The sequence below is a fragment of the Aethalodelphis obliquidens genome, unplaced genomic scaffold, assembly GCF_003676395.1.
Source record: "Aethalodelphis obliquidens isolate GAN/ISIS:26980383/991018 unplaced genomic scaffold, ASM367639v1 scaffold73, whole genome shotgun sequence".
NCBI classification, from domain to species: domain Eukaryota; kingdom Metazoa; phylum Chordata; class Mammalia; order Artiodactyla; family Delphinidae; genus Aethalodelphis; species Aethalodelphis obliquidens.
The window spans coordinates 5,332,666-5,346,997 of NW_020838017.1; the positions used below are offsets into that span (position 1 = coordinate 5,332,666).

The following is a 14,332-nucleotide window of genomic DNA, read 5'->3' on the forward strand; positions in this document are numbered from 1 at the left end:
TTTGAAAGATTACTGACTTTTTTTCCCTTAGCAAGAAAACAATCTAACAATCCACTCCTTCCAACGGTCAGTTTTCATAACTTTCATGGCCTGTATAGTCAAGACATTACTTTGATTTTTACGTCGTGAAATGGGCAGCGTAATTTCCTAGCTCTCGTAGGACTGCATAGGAATTAGACTTTCTGAAAAAGCATTACTGGTTTGAAACTGTCATATAATGATCTAGTAATTTTTGACAGTGTCCTTTTGCAAAAGAAGGCGAAAAAATGGCTGCAGATCGAAGACAGCCAATCAAGCACAGGAATAATTTTGTTAAATTTTGAAGTAGGATAAATGCTAAAAAGGATGAATGGGAGTAAGCAGACCACAATCACACACAGTTTATGGAGTTGGATTGTGCAGCTTTATTTTATGACATTTAAGTAGACAGTATCATTATTCTCCTACAGAGGTTGTATATAACCTCACCTCTTAGCCTGTGTGTTTATGTACGTGTGGTGACAGAAGATACAGGCTTAAATAGGTAATGGCATGAAAAAGGAGAGTAGTTGTAATGACCAAATGACATAAATAAAAACATATTAATATTTGATTTATTACAAAAGCATTCACTTAAAATGGGATGATAAATATGAAAATTTTACTTTGGGCAAAATAATTATAATTAATTCAAATTAAGGGTTTGAAAAATTTTTTATAATCCCTTTATTTTTCAGTGGGTAAGAACAAAATCAACTATTCCTAATAGTGTTAGTAATTTCAAGAGTTAGTAAGATGTTCACCTTAGTTTTTAACCACACCTGGTGATCAGACATTCAATTTTTCTTTTTTTGAAAACTAGATACAATCTTTGCAGGTTAATGCATCAGATACTGTCACTCTAAATATTTCAGGAATGTGGCTTTGTGTATGACATTCAACGGTATTGGAGAGGAGAAATGAAGAAGGGTCTGGGACCAAGGTGAAAGCCAAGCATAACTTTTCATAACAGGTTTCTTCATGCAGACTGCCAGTGCAAACACACCAATCAGACAGATAAGCAGACAGACAAATACCAACACATTTCAGCTTAAACAGAACAAAACAAAACAATTTAATAACTTTAGTAGAATATGCTACCTGCTGCCTATTGGATTTTCTTTAAATATCTTGTATTCCCAACATTTTTTCAAAATCAGTTTACTTATTGATGACTTGTCCTTCTCACAGCCCATAAGTACTTTTTTAAAAAAATGCAACTCCACACACATACATATATATATACAGGTATATATATATATATACACATATATATCATTTACAGCAAATGTTGATTCAAAGCCTGCATATATCTTCTTTTACACTGGGTTAAAATTAGACTATCAGTCTGTCTTAAAAACTATCAGCGTCAGTTGAAACATTTCAAATTAAAGCAAGGTTTACAGAAGCACAGAGTTATGAAAGCAGAATGCTCGCAGTGAATTCCACATGCTTGAAAAGCACAGAGAGGTAGCGGTGCTGCATTACGTCAAGCCACTATGATTTTTTTTTCTTCTTTCAGTGACACACATCAACTGAAAGCATTAAAAACCAAAAATAAAATTAAGACAAGAATAAGACCATGGGTGTGACAGAAAAAAATTGAAAATGGAAAAAGAATTGTAGACATTCTGTATCTTGTCTATAAAGATCCTACCCAATAAATTTTGTTCCTTGAGGCCCAAGCTGCAGGATTCGGCTAACCAAGCTCTCACCCTCATTTACAGGGGGAGGATTGGTAGGAAGATGCAGTTTACTGAATAACATCCATGCAGCAGGAAGAGAAACAAGAAGGGGAAACTGTGAACAAACTGTCCGTCACGACAGAGCCTGCCTGATTTGCACCCAAGTGCCACCTCAGAAAATAAATGCATTTTTTCCTTTTGTAAAATACAATATCACAATGGATTGTTCCCCAAAAAATGATCATTAAAAAGACATGTACCCAAAATAGCCATTTATTCAACGTGGGATATGTAAGAGTGGTGCCTTGACTTCCACAGGGGCCGCTGGGGTTCCGTGCACTCACTGAGCAGAGAACATGCTTCTCGGTTAGTGAAACCTTTGGCCAGCAAACTGAGTTAAGGAAGTACCAGCCTACCAGCTTTTCAGAGAATTACACAGCTTTGTGACCTCTGATACTACATGAAGGCTGTACTCGACTGAAATGGTCCAACTCAACAGATTTAACTGTTAACTACTTGAGCTGACAAGGGTAAAGAAAATCAGAGATGTGGTACGAGGGCCAAGATGAAAACTGACAAATGACTTACCCTAAAAATTGTGCCCCTGCAGGACCCATTTCTACCAGCCTACTGGCTAATCCCTCTCCTTCCACCATGGGGGGTGGGTTGGCCAGTTTATGTCTCTTTACCAAACGGCAGGTGATACGGGTGGGGGCAGTGCACTTGCGAGGAGGAATGATGATTCTCATCCCGTGGTGCCGGCTTCCCCTCATGGAGCCGCCTCTTGCATCCACCATAAAGCTAACCAGAAACCTGCAGGGGGGAAGATCAGAGGCCAAATCAAGGAGAGACAGAAGCCGTTTTCACAGCAAGTTTGGAAACTGAATGTTAAAGTGACAGACAAGGTAGCTATCATTCCCCTCTTTAAGAATACATTGGAAGTAAATACAGTGGAGTCACATCAAACATGCATTTGACTTGTGAACTGAGCAAAAAAGTACAACACGACACTTTATTTTTTGATGGCGCGTGGCCTCCGAACAGAAGCCAACCACTGTCAGATGCTCAAACTGAAGGAAGAGTGACTGTTTCAAAGTTGGGATAAAAACTGGCTATTAAACGACTGTCTTGAATTTAAAAACAAACCCACTGTATGTGGTCCCTGTGGGTGGTTTAAGTTTACATTCAAGGGTCATTTTAACTATCAGTGGTTTTAGCCATGTGCTGACTATGGAATCTCTCCCCCTCAACAAGTAAGATGAAACTCCACAGTATGTCTTAAACATGTACAACTCATAAAATGAATGTATCTTTAATCATACCAACACTCTAATTTTTACTATTCTCACAAAGCAGAAAATAAGAATAAAAGCAGAAGGTGACTAAAGTTTTACTAAGGCAATTTTGATGGAAAGGGGTTTAATCTTTTCAATATCAATTTGGCTTAAAAACTGTTTAAAATAACCTACATTTGAGTATCTGTATAGCAATACAAAAATGATTGAACAGACTTTTTAGAAAATATCTCTGAGTTATATAATTCTGTCATTGGCTGTTATATTAAAGCTAGGGAGGAAAAATTATTTGTCTGCATGTAGCTATGAAGATGTGAAGAATTAACTGTGTCATATTTGGGTAATATCTTTTAAAAAAATTTTATTGAAGTATAGTTGATTTACAATGTTGCGTAAATTTCTGCTGTATAGCAAAGTGATTCAGTTATACATATATATATTCTTTTTCATATTCTTTTCCATTATGGTTTATTACAGGATATTAAATATAGTTCCCTGTGTTATACAGTAGGTAGGACCTTGTTGTTCATCCATTCCATGTGTAACAGTTTGCATCTGCTAACCCCAAACTTATTTGGGTAATATCTTGATTCCTATCATGTGTTCGTGAAAAAAAGACCTCCGTGACTCCTCCCACCACTGTCACCGTGTTGTAAAGCACTCTGATGAATGTAAACCAATGAGCCCAACATATGGAAGAGTGCAAATCAGAGACTGGGGAACAGAAACATGTATTTTTGCATTCTAATTTTCACATGTGAAAATACGCTTATTAGTGGAAGAGCACCAAATGTTGATATTTAGAAAATTGTCTGATTACCTACAGGATTTGGGCGGGGGGCGGGGGCGCGGAAGGGGGATAATCCCATCCATCAAAATCCTCTACTATTTACTCTTCTAAAAAACAGTTCTAACATCCTACAAATAGATTTCAGACCTTGCTTGGTGGTCCTAGCTGGAGACCCTTTCCTAAAGAGTGATGCCTCCTGACCTCGGAACAGTAACCTCGTCAACAAAGCAAATGGACCCACCATCCCCATGGAGAGAATCAAGAGCATGGGGATCACTTTTCAGCCTATCAGATTTTCAGAACCAACTCTGGTCATCAGGGAGGTGGAATCAACTTCACACCCTTTTGCTCATTTTGGATTTAGCTGTTTTCCTCTGGATTAATTAATGGTTTCATACGTTTTTGATATCATTATACATACTTTGAGAGACCAGAACCACTAGGATATTCAAAGTATGAGGGCAAGAGACTGAATCTCTCAAAAACAAAACAAAACAAAACAAAAATCACTCCTCCCTAGTCAAAGACAAAGATAACTTGTTCACTTGTACAAGTGTCCAGATGAATTGTCTCCAGTGTTGAATGATAAAAGGGTCACTTGAAACTGCTTTGGGGAGCCTATACTTTTTTAGACATATACATACTTAACAACTACTTTTATTCAGTAATAAAGACAATGTGGCATATTATAAGGAAGCCCAACACAAAAATCTCATCTTTCCCAGCTTCCAGTAGTTAAAAATCAACTCGTGCTTGGGACTAAGAGTAACAGAATGAATTACAAATGATTCAAGATAAACTCTGGGTTTGAAAATGCAGTTGTATTAGTATTGATACAGATAAACACTGGAGTGTTTACACTGAGAGGGCTGTGTTTGCCCTGGCAACAAACAGCTGAGTCTCACTAATACAGATAATAATTCAGATCAGGTTTTGTCTCGTTCACTGCTTAACCTACAGAGCTGAGCACAGTTCCCATACATAATCAGCACACAGTAAATGTTTATTGAATAAACCAATGAACAAAACCATTTTGTTAAGTGTGCTCAGAAACTGCCTAGGTCAGACTCGGTTACTAACACTGAAAAAATATATATACATATATAAATATTATATATATATAAAGTGAAGGTAGTGTAAGAAGGTTACCAGTGTCAATATAAAAATACCCCAGCTACAAAGAATATCAGAACCAAATGGAAAAACCCTGGCTTAGAAGATTTTAATAAAATTGGAAGAATCTCTTTGTGTTCTGTGTAGCAACCAGTGCATAGTTGGTGATCATTACTGATTATTTATTGTTCTATGGTTTTCAGTTTTATAGAGCGAAAAGACTGAGGAAAGATGGGAGTAGATGTTTAAGCCCGATACTGAGTCCTGTTACTCAATAGCATTATGAAATACAGTGATTTGTTTTCTAAACTCATCCCTTACATATTGTATGCAAAATAAAATTTCATGCAATATAATTTATAGAAACAAATGAAAAGGTGATATTTAATCATATTCATTGTATCTTATTAACATTTAAACTAAAGCAGGAATTCTACAAATGATCCTAAAACTAACACATGAATGAATGTTTCTAGCTTTAGGAACAGCAGGATGACAAATGCTGATACACTACAGACACTGACACAATCTAACTGTGGGAAAAATTCACATAAATTAAAAATACAAAAAGGGATGGTTCACATAAAAGACACAGTTATCACCTTGAATCATACTGAGGAAGTGGAGAAGAATAGCTGCAAAATAATTTAGAAAGCAAATGGGAAAAATTAATGTAAGATAATTAGAAGCAAGCAACAGAAAATGTCAATGATAAGCAAAGGAAAAATAAAAACCATCAGAAAATGAAACCAAGGCATTTGGCATTTGTGGGACAACTTGGAAAAAGATTTGCCTTAAATGGCTATATATAAGCTACACCATAGACCTGGCATTAGTGAACTATTTCCAAGTGTATACCAAGTGTATATTTTCCTTTTCAAATAAGCCCAATTAGCTGCCATTACTTTTCCTTTCCTGCAAAAGTCTACTGTCTTCAGTGAATTCAAAGGGAAGGAGACATTAGTTGCCTATTCACATACTACACTGCCTCCAGTGCAGGGGAAAGCTCGTTTCTGATTTTCTTATCCTATGATCCCTCAACTTCTCGATTTACTAAATTAAACCCTAGTGCTTTTCTTTCCTATGTAGAATACAAAGTGCTGGTTCTAGATTGTTGTCACATGGTGGCAATTCACCAAGTTTGGTTCAAAAAACTCTTCAGTATGTTTGCCCACTTAATGAATGTATTCTGGGTGTTTTCTTTTTTAATTTATTTAATTAATTTATTTATCTTTGGCTGCGTTGGGTCTTCGTTGCTGTGCGTGGGCTTTCTCTAGTTGCGGGGAGCAGGGGCTACTCTTCACTGCGGTGCATGAACTTCTCATTTCAGTGGCTTCCCTTGCTGTGGAGCACAGGCTCTAGGTGCGCGGGCTTCAGTAGTTGTGGCACACAGGCTCAGTAGTTGTGGCTTGTGGACTCTAGAGCATAGGCTCAGCAGTTGTGGCGCATGGGCTTAGTTGCTCCGCAGCCTGTGGGATCTTCCCAGACCAGGGCTTGAACCCGTGCCCCCTGCAATGGCAGGTGGGTTCTTAACCACTGTGGCACTAGGGAAGCCCTATTCTGGGTGTTTTATATTTTCCTTCTCAACTTTTTTTTTTTGGTTTGTTTTTTGCTTTTGCAATTTTAGACCCACATCTACTATAAATCGTGTAACTATTTTAAGCAGTTTAAAATGCAATATTACTATAATTAAAGCTTTTTCTAACTGAATTAAAGAAATGCAATATTAATGATTCAAAGACCACCATGTAGTTGATAGTTTATAAGGCATTTTCATGTGAATTATTTCCATTTAAATGACATTGCAGTGACTTGTTTTTCATAATTGTGGTGTTACAAGCCACAATTGTGTAAGAATACTTTAAATAACCTGCAGCATTACTTGGAGTCTAGGACTTTTCCTCTGTAAAATGGGGATAATGAGTAAAGCCTATCTCAGTGTCATTTTAAGGTTCAAATAAATATTAAATAAGATAATACATGTAAAAGATTTAGCACAATGCCAGATACATGAAAAGCACTAGGTAGGTTAGCCATTACAATTTATTGTAATTAAAAGCAGCAAAAAATACTTCATAAAATATGTAAGGCACTTCACAAATGTTAATTATTGTTAATTTATTTAATTCAGAATTAAATAAATTGAATCTGCACTTGTCCTGGATCACAACTAATTTATGGCCTAAATGTCAATTTCAGAGGTGAAAATACTTTGAAATTTTCATCATCTTAATGAATTATTTCGATTCCATTTGTATGTGAATCAATTATCCCAAGTTTAATTACCTATAATAGGCTAAGAATCCAATATCTAAAAATACAATAATTATCAATTCAGCAATTGAAGCAGGTCACCTTTTAGCTGCCTGCCTCAAATTTTGCTGACTAACAGGGCAGCAACAAGGAGCCTGTTTGATGTGGTTTTTACTATAGCACTTCCAGGGTACACACATTGGTACATTCACTTTTTCTTTTCTTTTAAAAATTCATTTATTTAAAAAAATTTTTAATTTAATACAGCTTCATTATAATTTTATTTCAGGAAAATCAGATACTCAGAAAAAACTTCATTTGAATAAAGTAAAATTAAGAGAAATGACTATATTAAAATTTTTTTTATTGAAAAGGAAAATTAGAGAGCTAAAAGTAGTGCCAGAATAGCCAGGAAATGGTTGTGCACCTTATTAACTTCCTTTCTAACATGGTGCTTTTACCAATAAAAATAGAAATGCAGATTTGTTTAGCAAAAATATTTACTAATGACTTACAAATATATACCACATATACTCACTAATGAAGTCCTTTAGAAGATCAATATCTCATACATGTGAAGCTTGTCAATACGAATTTATAACTGCAAATAGTAAGTGCAATGTTAATTTAATAGGAAAAGTGACTTTTTGGTTACTTACCCAGAATGAACAGGACTTGAGACAAGATTGACATTGTCCAAGGTGTCTGCAGCCCAGCTGTAATGTCTAAGAGAATCTGAATCAAATTCTCTTGTGAATGTTAGATGCTGAAAAATAAAACGATATATCGTGTCAACAACCCATCCAAGACAGTGGTTTCTCTGTACGTACAAAATACACCTGTATGTCTCCATAGTCCAGATAGTCTAACATTCAAAGTAAGCATATATAGATATATATTTTTTACAGTTGCCCCTTAGTATCCTCGGGTGATCAGTTCCAGGACACCCCCCGCCCACCCATCCCCGTGGATACCAAAATCCGGAGATGCTCAAGTACCTCATATAAAATAACTAGTGTCATTGGCCCTCTGCATCCATGGGCCTGACTGTACATTCCTCCACAGGTCTACATTGAAGTTTCAAGAATTAGAAATAAAGTTCATTGATATGCTGTATTATCTCAATCTTTTAAGAAACCATCTTGAGTAACTGGCATGGCACAAGGAATATCACAGAAGTAACGCTAACCATGATTTTAAGTACTTCAACAATCTCTAAATTAATCTGACAATCGTAAATTTCTTTTCCGAATCTCAAAATAAAAATAAAAAAATTCAATCTTGATGACTTCTGTTTCCAAGTGGGGTAGAGAAGCCAGCAGCAGCCTAGTGCTGTGCTAAGCACAACAGATAAGTGTGGAAATCATCTCTGCGGGCAGCAGAGAACAATTGAGGTGCAAAACTGAGGAGCTGTATTTGGAGAGGTGGTTACCTGGAAGAGTTGAGTTTTTTGTTGCCATTTTTAACTTGGGGGCATTTGTCAATTACCAGTGCAGACAGAATTTGGGCTTTGTGCCTACAGGGGCTACCTGCTGGGGAACAGAAAAACCAAGGGAGTTTTGGTGGAGAGTTGGGTGGCCTCAGGCATGCTACAGATTTCCATTCAGAACATTTGCTAAATGCTGGGGCTGGGGCTTCCCTGGTGGCCCAGTGGTTAAGAATCTGCCTGTCAGTGCAGGGGACATGGGTTCAAGCCCTGGTCCGGGAAGATCCCACGTGCCACGGAGCAACTAAGCCCGCAAGCCACAACTACTGAGCCTGCGAGCCACAACTACTGAAGCCTGCGCACCTAGAGCCCACGCTCCACAACAAGAGAAGCCACTGCAATGAGAAGCCCACGCACCAAAACGAAGAGTAGCCCCCGCTCGCTGTAACTAGAGAAAACCTGAGTGCAGCAACAAAGACCCAACACAGCCAAAAATTAAAATAAGTAAATAAAAAAAATAAAAATAAATAAATAAACTCTGGAGCTGTGCAGAACAGGAAGCTAAAAAACTAACCAGAAAATCTCTGAAAGGCATAACAGAGCTTTTGGGCAGTTTCATGAGAAAAAGATTTAGAGTGTGAGACTTGGAAGGGGAGGGGACCCAAAGATCATACCAGAATTTCAAATAAGGACCCTGAAGGGCCAGGGACAGACCAGAGGTAGCCTGAGATTTACCAGGGCTGCGAACCAGCCTCATTTCAGCAAAATCTTGATTGGATGAGAAGAATCAGCCACCACTCTTTGCCTCGCAGAGGGATGGTGAATCCTCTTTGAAGGAATATTATCATCACTGGGTGTGTCGCGTCTACAAACTTGTTTTTATACATCATGTCCAGCATGCAATGAAAAACTGCCAAGCATGGCCAGAGCATGTGAGCAAAAACAAAACCAAAACAAACCCAGATACTATAAACAGACTCCCAAGTGATCCTACATTTTGAAGGAAGTTAATAAGAACTTTGATTATAGCTATCATAATAACTATGATTAGTATGTTTAAGAAAATAGGAAAAAAGATAGAGAAAAGAAATGAAAAGGTGGACGATTCAACAGAGGACTGGACTATACGTAAGAAAATCAAATGGGCCTTTGTTCAGTTCTAAGTATAATGTCAGTTCTTAAACACAGTAGGAAACAGGGTTAATATATGGAAGTGTTAATGGAAAAATATAAAAAATGAAGGGTAGATTTAAAAAAAATTTTGTTTTATATTGGACTATAGTTGATTAACAATGTTGTGCTAGTTTCAGGTGTACGGCAAAGTGATTCAGTTATACGTGTACATATATCCATTCTTTTTCAAATTCTTTTCCCATTTAGGTTGCTACAGAATACTGAGCAGAGTTCTCTGTGCTATAGGTCCTTCCTGGTTATCCATTTTAAATATAGTGGTGTGTATATGTCAAGCGTAGATTTTTTTAAAGAATGGAAAATACAGGAAATAGTATGAGACGTAGAACACAGTGAAAGGTTTTAACGTGTGTGTAATTGAACTCTCGGAAATAGAAAAGGAGAATAAGGTAGGGGCTATGTTTGAAGAGAGAATGGCTAAGAGCGTTCCAAATCTGATGAGAGATATTGGCTCACACACCAAAAACCAAATCAATCTCAATTTTCGTCCTTCTAAAGATCTGCTTTCTACTGAAACCCCAGTAAAATGACAGTCCAGAATTCACACACACACACACACACAGGCAAAGAGAATGAGAGAAGACATCAACAGAAAAACAAGGATTGGTTGCAAGTCTCTCTAAAAAGGGATCCGATCTCCATAATCCCCTCACTGATTTATCAGTTGCTGAATAACTCACCCCCTTCAACCCTGGCAGAAATCTAGAGGCACAGAAACCAGAGGCAGAAGATTAGAGGGTCAGAGGCACCATAATGAAAATGGGGATTAATTGAAAGTTTATGTAATGAATGTTCAGCCCCAGCCTTCTACCTTTACTAGTCTCCAAGACAGAAACAGTTAGGGACAGAGCCTTGAGGCAGAAAATGGGGAGTCTTCTCTGGGATTTTCCAGTGAAATGTCCCAGACTTATTACTTCAGTGGAAATCACAGGTGCTAAGCCCTCAACCACGCAGAGAGCATCCCATAAGCTTAGTACTCAGTCATCAAAAGCTACCCTGAGCAGTTGTCTCTGGAGAGGAGAAGTTGGGGGCTGAAGGTGTATATGGGGATGCTCTTTTTAATCCTATTGAGTATGTCTTGTAAAAGAACATGACTTTTTTTGTTTCTTTCCCAAATGGAGAAGGACCTTTATTTGAACGGTTAATTCTCACGTGTTGCAACAGCCAAAGATCATTCTTTGCCCAGAGTGTTGCAGACAGGGGAAATCTTCATGTGCCTCTTTCCTTTAAAACACCAGATCCTATGGCCAGGCCAAGATATTTGGAAGCAAAGTGTGAGGCCGTGTGCCAGCTGGGGGCCTGCTGAGACAAAGGGAAGATGCTCGCTGGCCAGGAGACCCTTAATCCAGTCGGAGCGACTTTAACACATTCATTTCCACGCTGCTTGGATCTTTCCTTGAAGATGCTACTCCAAAAAGATCTTTGCTGCTTGCTATCAGCTTAGTCACAGTTTTAGACTGAGCTATAGCTCATAGGTTGTATAAATCTAGGCCAGCTGAGGGGAAAATCTCCACAGGGTTCCGTCTAAGGTATAAATAAACAGGTGATGACTTTTTATTCGTGTGTGTAAGGTTCATAATAAGAAAACTTAAATTTTAAAAATTACCGTGAATTACAAAGATTAAAAAAATAGCCCAGGGCTTCCCTGATGGCGCAGTGGTTGAGAGTCTGCGTGCCGATGCGGGGGACACGGGTTCGTGCCCCGGTCCGGGAAGATCCCACGTGCCGCGGAGCGGCTGGGCGTGTGAGCCATGGCCGCTGAGCCTGTGCGTCCGGAGCCTGTTGCTCCGCAATGGGAGAGGCCACAGCAGTGAGAGGCCCGCGTACCGCAAAAAAAAAAAAAAAGCCCTGAGATCAAATGGAACAATAATTTGCAGAGCACTTATGTGTAAGTCACTGTCCTGCCTAGATCCTAGGAAAATGCGAAAATGAATGAGGAGCAGCTGTCTGTGCCTTCGGTGAGAGAGGACACATCTGGTGGATGGGTATGCGATCAATGGTGTTAACAAAGAGTTTACAGAACTAGGGTCCTAACCCCCAAAGATGAATACGTCACTTCAGAAAGTTCCCAAATTCTTTATGAGTTAACCAAAGATTAGGTGTTGGTTTCATCTGGCCTCATTTACCAATTTTACTGACTTCTTTTTTTTTTTTTGCGGTACGCGGGCCTCTCACTGCTGTGGCCTCTCCCGTTGCGGAGCACAGGCTCCGGACACGCAGGCTCAGCGGCCATGGCTCACGGGCCCAGCCGCTCCGCAGCATGTGGGATCTTCCCAGACCGGGGCACGAACTCGTGTCCCCTGCATCGGCAGGCGGACTCTCAACCACTGTGCCACCAGGGAAGCCCCCAATTTTACTGACTTTTAAAGACCCCAACCAACCCACCCTCAGAGTGGGGCAAAATATGTAATATAAAGTAGGCGGTGCTGCTCACTTTACTTTTCAGCAAACTGCAATTCCTCCATTTGGGGCAGCCCCAGGGCTATTTTCCAAAAGACCTATTCTTTTTCAAGTTCTAAGCAATAAATAATATCACTCCTCTTTGGTAATTACAGTAAATTATTTACCTTTGGTGCTCTTAGCAACATGCGCTGGCGACATTAATTATTGAAACAATGAATTGTATCCCACAAAAAGGTATGGCCGCCGTCATGTAATATTTATCGAGGCTGGGGTGTGCCAGCACATGGGGATCCCTTTGACTCCTTTCTAACTCCCCGACTCTCACACCTCCTAGTCACTCACAGGAACTTTGTCATAACACAAATGAGCAAACGTAGAATCAATTAAAAGACTTGTTCAAAGCAATGAGCCATAGGTCCCGATATTTGTCCCAGTTTTTCTTTTTTTCCATAGGGTTTTGCAGAGGCTGATGGGCAGGCCTAGCAATTTTAATAACCTAAATATAGACAAATAAAATGCTCTTCCTACAATGCATGCATTGAGACACAAAAATAAGGCACTCCATCTGAGCCTATGATTTTTAGAGAGATGAAGTGGTAGCTTCGTTTGCAAGCTACCTGTCTCTGAACACTTTTTTCTACAGACTAATGTTTACTTAAAACAGAAACGTGCCGTTTGATCTGCTTACTTATTGTAGTCAACAATATGAATTTCAAGATGTTGTGACACGTCATTGTGCCTGGTACCATGGTACCAGGAGAAGCTCTTCTTCTGTTTGGTTACTGAACCAATAGACATTTAAAATGATAAAAAGGTCACTACGTGTGATGATGGTTAAAAAAGATGAACTAGAGATGGCTCTTAAACTTCCCACAGCAAGTAGGGGTGCTCCCAGGGCTTCATGGAAAAGACTGGCTTTAGACCTGAGGCGCAGACTGGGATTTGAAAACTGCCTTTGCCGTTTGTGAATAGAGAGCACTTCCTTCCCACTCCTAAGCTTTCCATCTTAGAAAGGCCACTCAACTGTGTCACTGTGGGCCTCGCCCTGTCCCTTAATGTTCAGGAAATGTGATTTCTTTATCTAAGTGGTAGATTTGGGAAAGGTAGCTGGGAAGGCTCCTCTCAGATCCAATTTTCACTCTCATGGGCCTGAGCTTGGTCACAGAGGGCAGACATCCCCCTTCTGCTCCCCTAAACAGACCTCCGTGAGGGGGCTGCCTGCCCTGGGTCACTGATGCTGGCCACTGGGTAGGGGGTCTGCTCACTTCAGGGGTTCAGTTACCAAGCCCACTTGGCTCAGACACTCAGCCAGCCCTCAACCTGGCCTCCATCAGGAATAAAGGAGGTATTTTGCCTCTGACTGTTCTTTTTCTTTATTTATTAAAAGCCCCCTTGGAGATGCCCCAACATTACTTACTGCTTTTATGATCCTTAGAATGTCTCTGAACTTTTCTCAGTCTCAGTTTCCTCATTTTCAAATTGATGATTGGCTGATAGGAAGATTAAATGAGAACGTACACCAGAAATCTGGCACGAAGGCCAGGGCTGGCAGGCTGTGGTCGCTTCTACTTTTCAAAGGATTTTCAAAGGACATACGTATGATCGCTTCTATTTTTCTTTTTTTTTTCCAGTGGCTCCTACTTGTCAAAGGACTTTTATTTATGTGAGCTCATTTGATAAAATCTGATAATTTGTGGAGAAAGCAGAGCAAAAACAAACATATTCCAGGGCCAGCACTGGTCCTTTACAGTTATATACACAGGATGCCTATATGAAATCAACACAGCCCATTCAGTTAGAAGGACGCACCTTCTAAATGCCTTAGTCTTATTTATTGACTCAAAAACATTTAAATGTCTATGTTAACAGCAATACTGCAACCTACTCTGTCAACTCAATGTTGGGGGCTATCCTAGGCCTTTACATTACTTTGTTCTTTGACTCTTCAGGACGGAGTGGCCTTGGGAGATAATATACCATTTTACAAATGAGGAAACTGAAGTTCAGAGAGAGACTTGAAACATTTGACAACACAAAGTGAATACCCGGTGCTGCGTGGCTTTAGTGGAACACTACGTTAAGGAAAAGTTCACACTGACTTAAGAAGACCTTTTATTCCCAAGTCAAAAATGATTATGAATAAGCACATCATTTTTCA

At 39.2% G+C, this 14,332-nt stretch overlaps 1 protein-coding gene across 20 annotated transcripts in view; it reads right to left on the reverse strand.

Moving 5' to 3' along the window:
• Positions 1-14,332, reverse strand: part of ANK3 (ankyrin 3) — a 681,638-nt gene that overhangs the window by 75,282 nt on the left and 592,024 nt on the right. For all 20 annotated transcript variants that reach the window (XM_027091793.1, XM_027091782.1, XM_027091795.1 and 17 more), the window contains 2 exons: positions 7,814-7,920; positions 2,292-2,516 (listed from right to left, as the gene is read on the reverse strand). In XM_027091793.1, the coding sequence (XP_026947594.1) occupies positions 2,292-2,516; positions 7,814-7,920 (332 nt within the window). The remainder of the gene's footprint in view (positions 1-2,291; positions 2,517-7,813; positions 7,921-14,332) is intronic.